This window comes from Diabrotica virgifera, chromosome 2 (genome assembly GCF_917563875.1).
Source record: "Diabrotica virgifera virgifera chromosome 2, PGI_DIABVI_V3a".
Classification (NCBI taxonomy): Eukaryota; Metazoa; Arthropoda; class Insecta; order Coleoptera; family Chrysomelidae; genus Diabrotica; species Diabrotica virgifera.
Genome location: NC_065444.1, coordinates 75,061,970 through 75,080,613, shown reverse-complemented (window position 1 = coordinate 75,080,613; position 18,644 = coordinate 75,061,970). Strand labels below are relative to the sequence as shown.

The 18,644-nt window shown below is 35.5% G+C and overlaps 1 protein-coding gene across 2 annotated transcripts in view; it reads left to right on the top strand.

Moving 5' to 3' along the window:
- Window positions 1-13,854: 13,854 nt before the first annotated feature.
- The window catches only part of LOC114333512 (venom carboxylesterase-6), a 78,100-nt gene continuing 73,310 nt past the window's right edge, over window positions 13,855-18,644 (top strand). For both annotated transcript variants that reach the window (XM_050643799.1, XM_028283397.2), the window contains exons 1-2: window positions 13,855-13,971; window positions 14,034-14,168. In XM_050643799.1, coding sequence (XP_050499756.1) covers window positions 13,927-13,971; window positions 14,034-14,168 — 180 coding nt within the window. In that variant the 5' untranslated portion in view covers window positions 13,855-13,926. The remainder of the gene's footprint in view (window positions 13,972-14,033; window positions 14,169-18,644) is intronic.

The following is an 18,644-nucleotide window of genomic DNA, read 5'->3' as shown; positions in this document are numbered from 1 at the left end:
GAACCTACTTACTGGCCATCAGACATCAACAAACTTCCAGACTTGTTAGACTTCGCAACCGTCAAAGGCCTAGATATTAAAAAAAGCAAGGTGACCACATCTGATGACCTGTCCTCCGATCACTCCCCGATAATAATCATAATACATTCAAAGATCTTAAAAAAAGAAATGCCCCCTACATTATATAATAAAAAAAACCAATTGGGATGAATACAGAAACAATTTAGATAACCTAATATCACTAAATATACCACTTAAAACAGAAAATGATATAGACGTCGCGACAGAAGACCTAACGACAAAAATCCAACAAGCTACATGGAACGCAACTCCAATAATATACCGAGAAGGAAAAGCAAACGAACTACCCCAATCAATTAAAGAGAAAATAAATATTAAGAGAAAACTGAGAAAACAATGGATGAAAAACAGAACACTAGAAAATAGAAGAAAATATAACAGAGCTACCACAGAATTAAAACAGACATTATCGAACAGTAAAACTGAAAACATTAAGAATTATTTAGAATCTCTAACCCCAACGGAAGCCTCAGGCTACGCACTATGGAGGGCTAACAAAAGCTTAAACAACCTCAACAGTTTAATCCTCCAATTAGAAACGGAAATAAATGGGCAAGAAATGACAAAGAAAAATCAGAAGTCTTTACTGAACACTTAAAAAAAGTATTCCATCCATACGATCCAGAGCAGCTTCAGAAGATAAAGAAATAGACGAAACACTTAATGCACCCTTCCAAATGGACCTGCCTGTAAAAAAATTCTAGTAAGTGAAACCAGAAATATAATAATGAATGAACCATTAAAAAAGCACCAGGATATGATCTTATCACAGGAAAAGTGCTTCAGGAATCAACACCCAAATGCTTTAAATTACTAACATATATCTTCAATGCCGTCCTCAAACTAGGGTACTACCCAAAGATCTGGAAAGTAGCACAAATAATAATGATCCCTAAACCAGGCAAAAAATTAGAAGAAGTTACCTCTTATCAACCTATTAGCTTGCTACCAACTATCTCCAAAATTTTCGAGAAAATATACGTCAAAAAGCTGAAGTCGATAACAGAAATGATGCACTTAATTCCAGACTACCAATTTGGATTCCGAAACAAACATGGCACTATCGAACAAGTACATAGAATAGTTAACAAGATTAACGATGACTTCCAACAAAAACGTTATTGTTCTGCTGCATTTATTGATATGTCACAAGCATTCGATAAAGTTTGGCATATTGGACTCTTCTACAAAATTAAGAAGCTACTTCCATATTCCCACTTCCTGTTACTAAAATCATACCTAACCAATAGACACTTCCTTGTCAGACAAAACCAAGAATACTCTTCTCTGAACGCCATAAAATCAGGGGTACCACAGGGCAGTGTACTCGGACCTATCCTGTATTTGTTGTACACAAGTGATCTTCCTACTGCACCGATGGTTACAATAGCCACATTTGCGGACGATACAGCTGCTCTTTCTTCACACGAAGACCCAAAGATTGCATCAAGACAATTTCAAATCTGCCTTAACAAGATACAAAAATGGCTGTCGAAATGGCGCATGAAAGCTAACGAACTAAAATCTACACATGGAACATTTACACTCCGTAAAGAAACTTGCCCACCAGTACAACTTAACAACAACAATTTACCTCAAGCCGAAGATGTAAAACACCTGGGAATCCACCTAGACAGAAGCCTAACATGGCGAAAACATATTTTCACTAAACGCAAACAGTTAGGACTAAAACTAAGCCGTCTATATTGGATTATCGACAGAAACTCGAAGTTGTCTCTAGAAAACAAGCTATTGGTCTACAAAGCCATTATAAAGCCCATTTGGACCTACGGTATCCAGCTCTGGGGAGCAGCTTCTAATAGCAACCTAAATATAATATAGAGGTTCCAAGACAAGACGATAAGGCTGATTCTTGATGCTCTATACTACGTACCCAACTACGTGACCCAACGAGACTTAGCAGTTCCAACAGTGCAAGAGGTGATAAGTGAATATAGTGCAACATATCGCGAAAGAGTGTCTGAACATCCTAACGAGTTAGCCAAGCGGTTGTTTGAAGACTTACATGAACATGAAGAAAGAGGATTAAAAAAATTCAAACCAAGAGACTTAATTAATTGGTTTAAGTAATTAGTAATGTACATATCTTTGTAAATAATAACATATTGTAAATATTAGAGGTAGTGCCACAAAGTTAGCAATAGCTACATTATAAAACAGGGTGCTTAATGGAGCATCCTGTACATGTCATAATTATTTATCAACAAGGACGCTTATTGTCATTACTGATAGATTGCAGAATAAAGGAGTTAAAAAAAATTAAATATGTGAACTTCGGGGAAATTGATTTGAAAGATAATTAAGACTTGTTTATTTTACTATGAAACATAATTTTACAAACAAAGTACTCATTTCTTCTTTAAAAAAAATTATTATCGTTGCAAGACAAACACATGAAATTTTTCACAGAGTGAGCAACACAAAGTTTTTACACACAATGCACTTATACCGGGACTTTCTCTCTTTTTTCTGTGACAAAAGTAACACCGACCTTGTCCCATAGTACTGTTAGCTCCAGGTGGAACATCAGAAACGTCCAATTCAGAATATGAAATTTTCATCAGTTGCACTCTACAGTTATTTTTCCAAAAAATCACGAAAACGCAAAAAGTTTTAAATACTGTAATGGGTGTAATGCGTTTAGAATTGAATTTAATGCGAACAAAAAAATGGACAAAAATCAAAAAAATTTATTAAAAAAGATACGTGAGAAAAACACAAACAAACCAAAAACAGGTCTGGGGTGCAGCTGCACCTTGCACCGCCTTACGTAGGTTAATTTCATGTACAACTGCATCTCTTATTTCCTTGTATTCAAAGTTCTTTATGGGCTGTTACATCTGAAGAGGTGACTCCAGGTAGTTTTTTATCTCATCCTTGTCTTCTTGTGTACTCCCTACATCATTTGGTTTAAATACATTAAAATTTGATAAGTGAAGTGCAAATGCATTGGTCTTTTCTTTGTCGTTTCTGGCTTATTTCCCATGTTGCTCTTTTATAGTCTGTTTGTTAGTACGTTATTTTGGTCTGTTAAGTTTTCCTGTTGCTCTCCCGAGTGAGTAGTCAGTTGCTTCCGTTTGGGTTAGGTCTTCCAGGTATGAAGGCCTAAACCGAGTGGTTTTTCATTGTTAGCAGAAGTTTCTTTAGGTTTTTGCTTGCTTTACTGAGGTTTTTCTTATTTGCTGTTGTCCTTGTTTGCTACCATTTCTTACGTAATCTTCTTTTTTCAGCAATTTCATCTTTTATTAGGTAACCAAGTTGCAGACGGGGGTTGTGAATTGCATAGTGTAGAATTCCTTCCTTTTTGTCTTCACTGCAGCATCCATTTGGCTTGCATATTGTAGAAGCCTTAGAGGTGTCACCAGGGAAATAGACCAATAAGTTTTCAGTTTTCAATTTAAAAATCTTTTAGTAATATTTTTAATATTTTTCAATATTATTAATGTTGCTATTAGGATTGAAAACTTTACCTTTCAACTGCCAGATGACGCTAGTCACCTAATCCATACAGGTCAGTTGCAATGTGGGGAAAAGCTTTCATGGTTGGTCACTTCGAGTATGGAGCAGCAGGCCTACGCCTCTCCGAGGATGACTCCAAAAAGAATCGAAAATCGCCGATTCAGAATGCTGGACTGCGCTCCGTATTCCAAGTGAAAAATAAGATTGTTTTGCCTTCGCATTGCAACTGAATAAAAATGGTACACATTTTTATTTATTTCATCTTTTATTATTCTTGGGCTTTCGTCGGTTTTTAGTTTTAAACGTGGAAAAATTTTCAAAGTTACCTATCAACGCTATATTAGTTTAATTTAAAAGTGCATAATTTACAATACCTTATCATTATAGATATCCTTAAGCATTGGATGATTGATGTATTTTATGTTATGTTATAAAAAAGCCACTTGAGATTTAATAAGAAATAGATTAAGATAAGTATAAGTATTTTAAGTTTTTTAAAAATTTTTAAACTATTAATTTTTAAAATTTGAACAAAAGTTTTAAAAATTATTATCAAACAAAATAATCTTTACCCATCACTATTTATTTGGTGTTGGTTACAGTTATAAGTATGCTGGTTAGTACTTAGCTGAGAACGTACCGTGTTATAATGATATCTTTAACAGAGCTCATCGCTCAAATTTCGATTATTGGCAGATTATTCAGCATGCATTTATTTATAACAACAAATTATTATCACATAGGTACACAAACACTCTCAGAGTGCGTTATTGCTTAGGTAGCAGAAAACCACTATGTCATCAACTACACGTTGTGCTCTAATGTTTAAAGTAAACAAAGCCATCAAATATTTTGTTTTTTATAACATCTATAAATAAAATACAGTAATCACTCTTTTCGTTATTAGGAGTAAACAGTAGCGATCAACAGGTAGCAACAAAATATAACTTCGGGAGATAGTATCATAAACTTTGGCAACGGTGGTAATCTTTGACATTGTCTAAGATTAATATTTTGACAATATCATAGTCGCGCTAAATGGAAGTAATAGAAAAGGTTTTATTATTAATATATAGATATTTATAAAAATAAACCAAAATGGGTGAAAATTTTATGTTAAGATAGGTGTTTAGAAAGGTATTTGCATGAAATATCTAATAATAAAACAATAATAAATAATCATTTTTTGTTGTGAAGCGAAACAAATTTCGATTTTCGCATAATTTTGGCACGGTTTTTAATGGACGTTTTCTTGGAAGGTTTCACTTTATTTTTCGTTTGATTTACTTTTTCCATTTTGTTAAACTGTTGATAATATTTTAAGAATAAAAAATCCTCCTAAATTTTTATATACTCACATTAGAATTCGAAATATTTTTACGTAAATATACTTACCTACCTACATATAACTAAAACTCACAATTAACAACAATCTATTCTTTCAAAGAGGCAAAAAACTTATACAACAACAACAAATATATAATAAATTAACTATCAATAAACATCAATTATTATAAACATCAATAAATAGGCATGGGATAAAAAAGTTTATTTGAAGAAAGTTTCTTTTTTTCTTCTTCTTAATGGTGGTACAGGCTCCTTTTTTCAATATTGTAGTTAGTTATAGAGTAATTTCCACGTACTAACATATTTCTGAAATTGAGCTCTGTATCGCCATTCTCTATTATATTACGAATATGTGTGCCAAATATCTCGACAAAATATTCAAAATTAGAGCCGCAATCTTGGAACGCGTTTGTTGCTACCTGTTGATCGCTACTGTAGCCTCTTGTCATATTTTGAATCTGGTGTTATAAAGCTTATTTTTAGCAGACTTCTCTAATGCCAAAAATTTTCAATTTTCAATATTTCAATATATATTTTCAATTTTCAAGGCATGCAAGAAAATCACCGATTCCAATCATAATTATATAGTTACAAAACTCAAATTAAAACGTAGTACCTACCTAAAATTTCACCGATCAGTTGACTGGAATTGGCCGATAAAATATCGATATGTGTGCGATACTGTATTCAGTCACATACGCCAGGGTTTCTTAAACTGTGTTCCGCGGAACCCCGGGGTTGCGTGGAGGTCACTCAGGGATTCCCTGGAGGTCACTCAGGTGTCCCGTGAAAGTTCAATTGCGGAAAATCTTATTAAACATTCATGTATAGAGATCGTAAAATGTATGTTAGGTGAAAAATCTGCAAAAGGAATGGCTAAGATTCCACTTTCGAATGACCATTCGAATGTTCATTCTTGATATTAGCATTCAATATAAAAATGAACTGAATTTTCGTCTAAAATCATGCAAATTTTCATTACAAATGGATGACTCAACCGATATACCTGCATTCGCAATATTAATTGCAATCGTTAGATCATCATCATTCTCTTTGCCTTATCCCTATGCGGGGTCGGCTTTCCTAATTCCATTTCTCGACACAATTCTATCTTGGGTCATATCAATGTTAATCCCCTTTACCAACATGTCCTGCCTTATCGTCTCCCCCAGGTCTTCTTTGGTCTTCCTCTCCTACTCCTTCCAGGAATGTGCACTTCAGCTATTCTTCGTATTGGGTGATTAACATCTCGACGTTGAACATGACCAAACCATCTTAACCTATGCTCTCTCATTTTGGCATCAATTGGTGCCACACCTAGACTTCCCCTAATATACTCATTTCTAATTTTATCCTTCTTTGTCACTCCACTCATCCATCTAAGCATTCTCATTCCCGCCACATGCATTCGTTGTTCCTCTTTCTTTTTTACTACCCAACATTCAGTTCCGTACATCATAGCCGGTCTTATGGCTCTTTTATAGAATTTTCCCTTCAGTTTCATTGGCATTTTTCTGTCACACAACACACAACTCGCTTCTTCCCACTTCATCCATCCAGCCCTAATTCTACTGCATGCATCTCCATCTATTTCTCCATTACTCTGTAATACCGATCCTAGGTACTTAAAACTATTGCTTTTCAAAATCATTTCACCATCCACAGATACCATTTTATTTGTAGTAGCTCCATCTTTAAATGAACATTCCAAATACTCTGTTTTTGTCCTACTAAGTTTTAAACCTTTTTCCTCCAGAGTTTGTCTCCAGTGTTTCAGTTTTTGTTCTAAGTCTCTTTCACTATTTCCTACTAACACGACATCATCAGCATACATAAAGCACCATGGAATGTTACCCTGTAGTTTCGCTGTTATCTGGTCCAAAACTAATGAGAATAAATACCGACTAAGCACAGAGCCTTGGTGGAATCCTACTTTCACATGAAATTTATCAGTCTCTCCCACACTAGTCCTAACACTAGTCGTTACTCACTCATACATATCCCTCACAATCTTTACATATTCACCAGGGACTCCTTTCTTATTGAGTGTCCACCACAGAATCTCTCGAGGAACTCTATCATATGCTTTTTCAAGATCAATGAATACCATATGAACGTTTGTTTCTTTACTCCTGTATTTTTCCATCAACTGCCTTATAATGAAAATTGCATTTGTTGTTGATCTACCCTGCATAAAGCTAAATTTATTCTCGGATATTTCGGTCTCTTCACGTATCCGTCTATCAATTACTCTTTCCCATATTTTCATGGTGTGGCTAAGCAGTTTTGTAGCCCTGTAGTTTGTACATTGTTGTATATCTCCCTTGTTTTTGTAAACAGGTACCAGTATACTGCTTCTCCATTCGTCTGTCATTTGTCCAACTTCCATAATTCTATTAAAGAGACCTGCTAGCCACCTTGTTCCACTTGCGCTTGAAGCGCTTGAGCCACTTCCTCGTTGGTTATATTGGTGACCATTGCTGCTACTTCTCCGTTGACTCTACAGGCTGTCTGTCAAATTCTTTATTTAATAAGCTGTCAAAGTACTTTCTCAATTCCTTTTTCTCTTTCGTGAACTAGTATTTTATTTTCGTCTCGGATACATCTAATCTGATTAAAATCGTCTGCTTTTTTGCTCTCTGTTTGGCTATTTTATATATCTTCGTTTCGCCTTCCCTGGTATCAAGTTGATCGTATAGGTTTGAATACGCTTCTGCTTTGGCTTTTGCTACTGCTACTTTCGCTTCCTTTTTCGCCACCATATAGTTTTGAAGATCTGTGTCGGATCTGGTTTCTTGTCATTTTTATATAATTTTCTCTTCTCTTTTATTTTTCCTTGTACTTCGTTTGACCACCACCAAGTCTCTTTATCCTCAAACTTTTTTCCTGACGTTTTCCCAAGTATTTCAATAGCAGTCTCTCTAATACTACTGGCCATTTTTCTCCAAATTGTATTAGGGCTTCCATTCATGTTCCAACATATTTTTTCTACTATTCTTCTCCTGAATAGACCTTCTTTCTCATCTTTCAGCAGCCACCACTTGATTTTTTGTGGTCCTCTCCGATATTTTTGTTTAGTTTCGTTTTTTACTTCGATGTCCAGAACAAGCAGCTTATGTTGTTGGCTTACTGTCTCACTAACTATTACCTTGCAGTCCTGGCATTCACGTATGTCTTCTTTCCTTATCATGAAGTAGTCATTGCAATCGTTAGATATTCGCACCAAAGATCATTATTGGAAGATCTTCTTTTATGCAAATCTCTACCAACACGAACTACTGGAGTTGAAATGTTTGGCCTTCTAAATTCTTTTTCTTGGGACAACTGTATTGATATCGGTACCGACGGATCAAAGACCATGAGTGGCATAATTCATTGGGTTGTACAGCTTATTTAAAATATAGCTAAAATCGGTTCTAATTCTAAAGTTGTTTTAATAGCCACTGCATGATACATAGGAAAGGACTTGCTGCTTAAAAATTATCTCAACAGTGATAAAAGTGTTCTTGATAAGGTCATCGAAATCATTAACTTCATAAAATTTCGGTCGCTAAATAATCGTTTATTCAAAATACTCTGTGATGATATTGGAAGTGTACATCTCGTCTTCTAGATACTGAACTCAGATGGTTATCTAGAGAAAGTGTACATCTCTTCTTTTACATACTGATCTCAGATGAATATCTAGAGGAAATATACTAACCCGTTTTCTTAAGTTAAGGGACGAAGTGGGTGCTTTTTTTAGAACATAAATTTAAATTGAAAAGTCAATTATTTGATGGTAATTGGTTACTTAAAATTTCCTATTTAAGTGACATTTTTTAACAATCTGTATGCTCTCCAACGAGTTAGATTGTTACTCAACAAAAAGGCTTTTTAGAAAAACCAGGAAATATTGGCGTATGACATACGTATGTCATACGCCAATATTTCCCGTTTGTGTCAGCGATACATGTGGTTCACTATTGGAATTTGGACGACATAGGTTAAGTATAGAATTGCTCTAAAATTGGTTAGATTTGGTACTGGTCGATCAATAAGATACTTACATGGTGTTCACTAACCTATTTTTTCTAGACCAATCGAATTTCATTATTATCTGTTATTATTTTGTTTTTTTATACTGGCGGTCATGATTTGATTTGTAAAACATCCTCCCTAATAACACCAAACATTCCATGTATGTTTCTAGAATGTACATACAGGATATTGAAAACATTCCTGGAATGTCCTCAAAAGCACAAGAATGTCCCATAAATGTCCCAGGAAAGTCCTCTGTCAGCATTTTAAACATTCCTTGAATGTCTTGTTGGAACATTCCATGAATGTCTACGAATGTTTTTTGGATATTCACAGTATATTTTTTATACATTCCCTGGATATTTATATATCATTCGCTGATGTGACATAATACCTTTGATTTGTTTTTTCATGAGTTTTGTAAGAGAGACTAAAAACTTTTTTTACAGTCACCTCCTGTTTTCATATGATATTTTTTGACATGTTTTGTAGTAAATCCAACTATCTATTTACTACAAAACATGTCAAAATTTACATGTGAAAAGAAGAGATGGCCCTAAAAATGGTTTTTCGTCTCCTACAAAATTCATAAAAAAGGAGATAGGAGGTATTGTCACAACACCGATGATATACCAGAAGTATATGTGGCCATGCCAAATAATATATCCTTGATAAATATAAACATTTTTATTGCACAAAATCTTGTCAAATCTTTTTTCCATAATCATCACTACGATAATGATTCATTGTATCGAATTGTACGTTACAATTACAATCTGGTCATAACTGACCAATGTGCAATTTTAATTTAACCTAAATTACTACTGTTCCTTAAAATGAAGAGCTTACCTCAAAGCGTCTCTTATCTAATCTAACAAGATCTTGCACTATTCTAACATACACAGACACACAATCACTATGATGCTCTGCTTTTCACTATTACCTATCACTCAAACTAGTTCAAACGGCTTTGTCCTCTTTAATCTTCTAGTTTGCACAGTAGTATCGAGGAGCTGGATTTCCTCAATATTCTTGTAGGTACTTATGAAGTTGTTGCTCGTGACTTCCAACTTTAAAAACAAATCCAGCTGTAAAATATTTATGGGCCTGATGGCTTTTGTATGCTTTCATCTGCTGCTTAGAGTAGTAACTGTGAGACTCCACCAGATATGTATAAATATCTATAATAGTAATTTGGTGGAATGCATTTTACTGTAAAATCCAATTCTGACTGAATTGTATAGATCTGAATCCCCAATTATTTTCAGCTTCAATAAATATCTAAAACAATAAAAGAAATAATGTTATTGCTTGCAAAATTCATCAATATTGATAAATATCAGGGAAAAATGAACAGTAAATAAAAATTGTTTCTCCTACCTTTATCCAACATCTGGAGTTTCCAATAATAATTTCCTTAAATATTCACTTTGCATTGTGGTAAAATTTATAAAGTTCACAAAATACAGCAAATGAAATCCAAAATACGACAATAAACAATGAAAAATAGATATTACAAACATAACCTCTGTAACTTTTTGTAAGCCAATGCCAACCAGAAGTCACGTCGTTTGTGGTTTGGATTGCCTAATACATAGATATACGCGCGGCAAATTTGAAAATGAACGCAAATTGAATAGTAAAATGGCCTCTATTAAAATATAGGACATTAGTAGTATGTTCCTAGAATATCTTGTGGTAACATTCCACCAATAATTTAATCAGATGTTCACCGAATGTTCCTTGAATGTCCAGGACATTCAAACATTAATAGAACTTTGATAGTACATTCTTGGAATGTTTTGTGTTGTTAGGGCTATGACCTGCTTTAACTACTAATGAAAATTTTGTTTTTCATCTACCTTTTCTCCTTCTTGACTTCCCGCAACCAGTTTTCTTTTGTTTTATTTTATTATTTATATCTCTGTGTATTGCAGGTTATACTCTACTTTGTAATTTTTAAGTTAAGCTATATAGTTTCATTATCGTCTCGGATGAAGCAAATTTTAAGATACGTATATTATATATATATATATATATATATATATATATATATATATATATATATATATATATATATATATATATATATATATATATATATGTAAATACCAAATAAATAAAAATTTAAATAAATGGTAAAAAACAGCACACATCGTTTCTATCCTGGTTACGAGTTGGTGTTCAATAGGATGATACAGCGCTGTTTCGGACTCTCGTCACTCATCAGCCATCCGAGGAGAACACGAATTCGTAACCAGAATAGACTCGACGTGTCAGGGTAAATTCACAATTTCAGTGAGGCAGTACAAGAGCGCCATCTACTCTGATGGCAGTGCCGCAGGTCATCTCAAAAAGAGAAGATTCCTGCTATCTCTTGTACCGTATAGAACGATGCGTACATTCTGGGTTCGGCAGAGAGCGCTGCCTAACGTTAAGATGTAAATACCAAATAAATAAAAATTTAAATAAATGGTAAAAAACAGCACACATCGTTTCTATCCTGGTTACGAGTTGGTGTTCAATAGGATGATACAGCGCTGTTTCGGACTCTCGTCACTCATCAGCCATCCGAGGAGAACACGAATTCGTAACCAGAATAGACTCGACGTGTCAGGGTAAATTCACAATTTCAGTGAGGCAGTACAAGAGCGCCATCTACTCTGATGGCAGTGCCGCAGGTCATCTCAAAAAGAGAAGATTCCTGCTATCTCTTGTACCGTATAGAACGATGCGTACATTCTGGGTTCGGCAGAGAGCGCTGCCTAACGTTAAGATGTAAATACCAAATAAATAAAAATTTAAATAAATGGTAAAAAACAGCACACATCGTTTCTATCCTGGTTACGAGTTGGTGTTCAATAGGATGATACAGCGCTGTTTCGGACTCTCGTCACTCATCAGCCATCCGAGGAGAACACGAATTCGTAACCAGAATAGACTCGACGTGTCAGGGTAAATTCACAATTTCAGTGAGGCAGTACAAGAGCGCCATCTACTCTGATGGCAGTGCCGCAGGTCATCTCAAAAAGAGAAGATTCCTGCTATCTCTTGTACCGTATAGAACGATGCGTACATTCTGGGTTCGGCAGAGAGCGCTGCCTAACGTTAAGATGTAAATACCAAATAAATAAAAATTTAAATAAATGGTAAAAAACAGCACACATCGTTTCTATCCTGGTTACGAGTTGGTGTTCAATAGGATGATACAGCGCTGTTTCGGACTCTCGTCACTCATCAGCCATCCGAGGAGAACACGAATTCGTAACCAGAATAGACTCGACGTGTCAGGGTAAATTCACAATTTCAGTGAGGCAGTACAAGAGCGCCATCTGCTCTGATGGCAGTGCCGCAGGTCATCTCAAAAAGAGAAGATTCCTGCTATCTCTTGTACCGTATAGAACGATGCGTACATTCTGGGTTCGGCAGAGAGCGCTGCCTAACGTTAAGATGTAAATACCAAATAAATAAAAATTTAAATAAATGGTAAAAAACAGCACACATCGTTTCTATCCTGGTTACGAGTTGGTGTTCAATAGGATGATACAGCGCTGTTTCGGACTCTCGTCACTCATCAGCCATCCGAGGAGAACACGAATTCGTAACCAGAATAGACTCGACGTGTCAGGGTAAATTCACAATTTCAGTGAGGCAGTACAAGAGCGCCATCTACTCTGATGGCAGTGCCGCAGGTCATCTCAAAAAGAGAAGATTCCTGCTATCTCTTGTACCGTATAGAACGATGCGTACATTCTGGGTTCGGCAGAGAGCGCTGCCTAACGTTAAGATGTAAATACCAAATAAATAAAAATTTAAATAAATGGTAAAAAACAGCACACATCGTTTCTATCCTGGTTACGAGTTGGTGTTCAATAGGATGATACAGCGCTGTTTCGGACTCTCGTCACTCATCAGCCATCCGAGGAGAACACGAATTCGTAACCAGAATAGACTCGACGTGTCAGGGTAAATTCACAATTTCAGTGAGGCAGTACAAGAGCGCCATCTACTCTGATGGCAGTGCCGCAGGTCATCTCAAAAAGAGAAGATTCCTGCTATCTCTTGTACCGTATAGAACGTTAGGCAGCGCTCTCTGCCGAACCCAGAATGTACGCATCGTTCTATACGGTACAAGAGATAGCAGGAATCTTCTCTTTTTGAGATGACCTGCGGCACTGCCATCAGAGTAGATGGCGCTCTTGTACTGCCTCACTGAAATTGTGAATTTACCCTGACACGTCGAGTCTATTCTGGTTACGAATTCGTGTTCTCCTCGGATGGCTGATGAGTGACGAGAGTCCGAAACAGCGCTGTATCATCCTATTGAACACCAACTCGTAACCAGGATAGAAACGATGTGTGCTGTTTTTTACCATTTATTTAAATTTTTATTTATTTGGTATTTACATCTTAACGTTAGGCAGCGCTCTCTGCCGAACCCAGAATGTACGCATCGTTCTATACGGTACAAGAGATAGCAGGAATCTTCTCTTTTTGAGATGACCTGCGGCACTGCCATCAGAGTAGATGGCGCTCTTGTACTGCCTCACTGAAATTGTGAATTTACCCTGACACGTCGAGTCTATTCTGGTTACGAATTCGTGTTCTCCTCGGATGGCTGATGAGTGACGAGAGTCCGAAACAGCGCTGTATCATCCTATTGAACACCAACTCGTAACCAGGATAGAAACGATGTGTGCTGTTTTTTACCATTTATTTAAATTTTTATTTATTTGGTATTTACATCTTAACGTTAGGCAGCGCTCTCTGCCGAACCCAGAATGTACACATATATATATATATATATATATATATATATATATCATTAGGAAAAGTAAATCCTCTTTTGTTTTTTGGCAACGTCAATACTTATATTAATCAAGTATTGTATTTTTTTATATAATTTTCATTAATCCATATAAGTCAGGTTATTGATAAATACCTTTCAAACAATCGGTTTTTTGTAGATTTGAAGTATATTTTAGTTAACGTATCACTATGTTATTGCGCGTCTTTTATTTTGTACTAATTGGTGTACATATTGTAAGTACGTTGTGCTAAATGTAATGTAGCACAAATTTACAAAAAAACAATGTCATTTTCAGAATGCAAAAATTATTGTTAACACTCCTAATGGACAAGTTATGGGAGCCCAAGAACCTGGTACTGAGGGAAATTCATTTTACATGTTCCAACAAATTCCGTATGCTAAGACCCCAACGGGATCATTGAGATTTCGGGTAAGTAATATATTCATACTTCACATTTTCAATATCCGAGAAAATATTCTATGTATCTACTAGACTTGAACGTAGGCCTTGAACTCTTTTAATGAGAACATGTTAACTAATAGACAACAAGAGTAAGGAAATTGGAGGACTATAAGAAGCGAAACACACGATCTTGTAATAACAATAAAAATGACCAGTATAACTGTTTTTCGAAAGACATGTAGTATGACTTTTTGGTCTATAAAATATACGGCGCTTATAATAGATCAAACTACGGAGGCGAAGGAAGTACCTAATAGACCCAAAATACATGGAAGGGGATACATGGTTTGACTACACAAATGTGCTGTACGGGTCCAAGGTCCCTATACCATAGGTTGTATGGTAACTTTGACATTGACAAATGAAATATTGTCATCGTGACGTCACCCAGACGATCAATTTTAAGAATTGTTTGTAAACATATAGGATACGTGGTTTGGAGCAACGGTTTGGAGGCTATATTTTGTTATTAAGTTATCGCTAGTGTTTTAATTTGTGTTTATATCTTGAGATATAATGTATCTATAGATATCATTAAGTGTTTTTAGTATAATAACTTAAACCCAAAACTCTTTTACAAGTGTTAAGATACATTTTAATGTGGTTGTGTTAAGTACCTACTTACTTACTGGATTGCAGCCATCTGAAGATCGTTTGAATAAATAATTATAAACTACATGAATATATAAAATGGGGAAAATTCCCTTTATTGCACTGAAATTGTATTTTTTTTATAATTTACTGTTAATGTAAAACTTCACAGGTACCTATTGAATGGAATCATAATGTTTTAATAGTTTTAGATATTATAATCCAGTACCTAACGTAATCAGATGCTCTTAAGGGAAAAACTACTAATTTTGATACATAAATCTTTAGTTGAATCTCTTTTTCACCATGGTTTACATGTTAGGAAGAATTTATAATAATGTACTACAGTAAAACCTGTCAGTAACGGCCACTAAAAATGAAAGAACTATTGGCCGATATAGAAAGGTGGCCGCTATTGCCAGTTTTTGTAGTTTACATATACATAATTGGTTTGGGAACTTTTTAAACTGGCCGTTAGGACAGGTGGCCGTTAACACAGGTTTTACTGTACATGCATTATCCCCAATTCAAAATTATTATATACCTACTCAAAATCATTTAAAAGTAAATTGTATTCAACCCATTATTAATATACCTAGGATATTTGAATGATTTAGTCCCATATATACACAAGAAAGAATCTACTTCTGCTTTAATTAAGTATGTAGTAACTATTCTACTGCATAATTTAATTGCAATTATATTCTATGATTTTTGTAACTCTACAGGTATCTACCACATTTTTTAAAGAATATATGAAATAAATAGTCATTAAAAATCCAAACGTATTTTTTTTAAATATACGTATTTTCAATACATTCCTACTTTCCGAGTTCATTTCAATGAGTGGAGTGAATGAATTTGAATGCAGCATTCTCGGTGACGTCACGCCCGCCATTAGATTCTCGACGCTGATTGGTGGAAAGTTACCATGCAACCTGTCTATTTATGAACCTTGGTACGGGTCTACCCCAAAATCCCGACAGGCAAAATCCCGACAGCCACAATCCCGACACGCCAGAATCCCGACAGGCCAAAATCCCGACAGGCCAGAATCCCGACAGGTTTGATAAGTTTCTTTTTAATATATAATTACATTTATCGCCAACCGTCACTAAAGTCATTCATTATTGTACTCATTTGACGCCATTTGTGGCAGTAAAGTAACACTTTATTGTACTGAAAGAAGAATTTTACTTTACCTGCCGCGATTAGTCAAATTAACCGAGATTGAATGTAAGTGGTCGATGGCAGTAATCGATTATTTATTTGAGTGAACTTAAAATTTATTTTTTTTTTAATTATTGAAAATATTGTACACAATTTACGTTATTATTAATTAAATTTATGCCAAAAGTGAAATTCTGTAGTATTTTGCAATTATATTCATATAAAATTAATCAAAATTTGACCGATTTAGTAGTTATTCAATATTGATAACTATCTATCGATTAAAAATCGAAAGCGGTATGGAGAAGTCATCTGTCAACACTGTCATATTTAAAAAATTTAAATTGAAAATTTTATTTATTTTAATAAAAGTGTTAAAACGAATATCAAATTATAGTACAGTAGTACTGCTTTGGAAATGGAAGAAATTACATGTAGGTACGCCACCTGAAATACGCAAGAAATCGCTAGAGGCAGTTTCAGAGCTTCTCCCAGCAAAATCCATCGAAGAATACATAGGCAATATGACATATTTGAAACAGGGCGTGAAAAAAATAGTATTACAAATTATAGTGAAAGTGTTTTACTAGCATATTTCTCTGAATTGTCTAAAGAATATTCTCCATCGACTACGTGGTCCTATTATTCAATATTAAAGGCAACTTTGACCACAAATAAAGATATAGATATAAGCAATTATAAAAAACCTACAGCTTTTTTGAAACAAAAAGGAAGGAATTACATTCCCAAAAAATCAAAAACCCTGCCGCAAGAAGAAGTGCTAAATTTCTTATTAAATGCACCTGATAACGATTATTTAATGATGAAGGTAATTCAAAAAAAAAATAAAATTACTATTACATATTATATATATATATATATATATATATATATATATATAATGTTCTTGAACTCCTAAGTGGAGCATAGAGCTTCAGTGAAAACGCGCCATCGGGTTCTATTTTGCGCTAGGGCCTTCACCTCATTCCAAGACTTTCCTTGACTTCTTATCTCGTCCATGATGGATCTTCTCCAAGTTTGTGCTGGGCGACCTCTTTTTCTCTTTCCTTGGGGATTCCACTCTAGGGCATTTTTTGCAATACTGGAACTATCTTTTCGGAGTGTGTGACCTATCCACCCCCACTTTCTGTATTTGATTTCATTTTCTACCCTCTTTTGTTGGGTCAGGTGTAGCAGATCTTCGTTTCTGATGGTGTTTGGCCAGAAAATACGAACAATTCTTCGTAGACATTTGTTAACAAAGACCTGCAATTTGTCTGTAAGGTATTTTGTCACTTTCCAGGTTTCACATCCATAGAGTAGAACAGACATAACATTTGACTGGAATATTCGGATCTTTGTCCTTGTAGTATATTCTCCAGACCTCCAAACAGGGTTAAGCATGCTGAAAGCTTGTTGAGCTTTTCGTATCCTCATACGAATATCGTCTTCTGTACCTCCGCTTTCTGTTATGACACTTCCAAGGTACGTGAAGTTCTCCACATTTTCAATCTGCTTGTTGTCGATATTAAATAGCGTGTTGTTCCTTGCATTTATTCTCATCGACTTGGTTTTACCAATATTGATTTTTAAACCTATTTTATTGGACTCAGTGGATAGTGTTTCCAATTGGTCGGCCACATCCTGGAACCTTTGTCCTAACAGGCAGATATCGTCGGCGTATTCCAGATCACTTAGGCGTGTGGTTAACGTCCATTGTATCCCTTTTGTGTCGAAGTCTAGTTTGGAGAGAACATAGTCCAGAGCTATGTTAAACAGAAACGGAGAAAGCACACATCCCTGTCTGACTCCAGTAAGTACGTCAAATTCGTCACTGTTGACCCCATTGTGTGTCACGCTGCACGTCGCCTCAGTGTACAGTGACTTTATAATGGAAATTATTTTATGAGGAATGTTTCTTAGCTCTAAAATTTTCCATAGAGCAGCATGAGACAGGCTGTCAAAGGCACGTTCGAAATCGACAAAGACCATGTATAGAGGTGTGTTCCATTCAACCGATTGTTCCATTATTACCCTCACTGTATTAATGTGATCTATGCAGGAAGATTCTGGTCTAAAACCTGCTTGATTCGCTCGAAATTCAACCTTGTTTGTTAATCTTTTATGTATGATGATCGTAAAAATTTTATTTATGACGGTAAGCAAGGTTATTCCTCTCCAATTTTTGCACAGTGTGAGGTTGCCCTTTTTTGGAAGCTTAATAATATTACCTTTTTTCCAGCCCGCTGGAATGCGGTTTGTTTCCCACACCTCTCGGATTATGGGGAGCAAAAGTTCAGCGGTTAGATGCGGGTCAGTTTTAAGTAGTTCGGCAGCAATGTTATCGATTCCCGGGGACCTGTTATTTCTCAGAGATTTGATAGCTGTTATTATCTCCATTTTGGAAGGGGACTCGCAAGATATATGCAAGTCTACATTCTGCGGGTTTTCGACAATTTCATCCGCGTTATCCCTGGGCGTGCCTAGCATCTCCTGAAAGTGCTCTTTCCATCTCTCTACTTGATCATCCGTTGTAGTAAGTAATTCACCTGTCTTGGATCTTACAATGTTCGAACAGTTGGGCCCATTTTTTGTTAATCCTCTGGTAATTTGGTACAGCTCTCTAGTCCTGTTGTGTTGTGCAGCTGTTTCTGCTTGTTTTGCCAGTTCTTCAGCCCACCT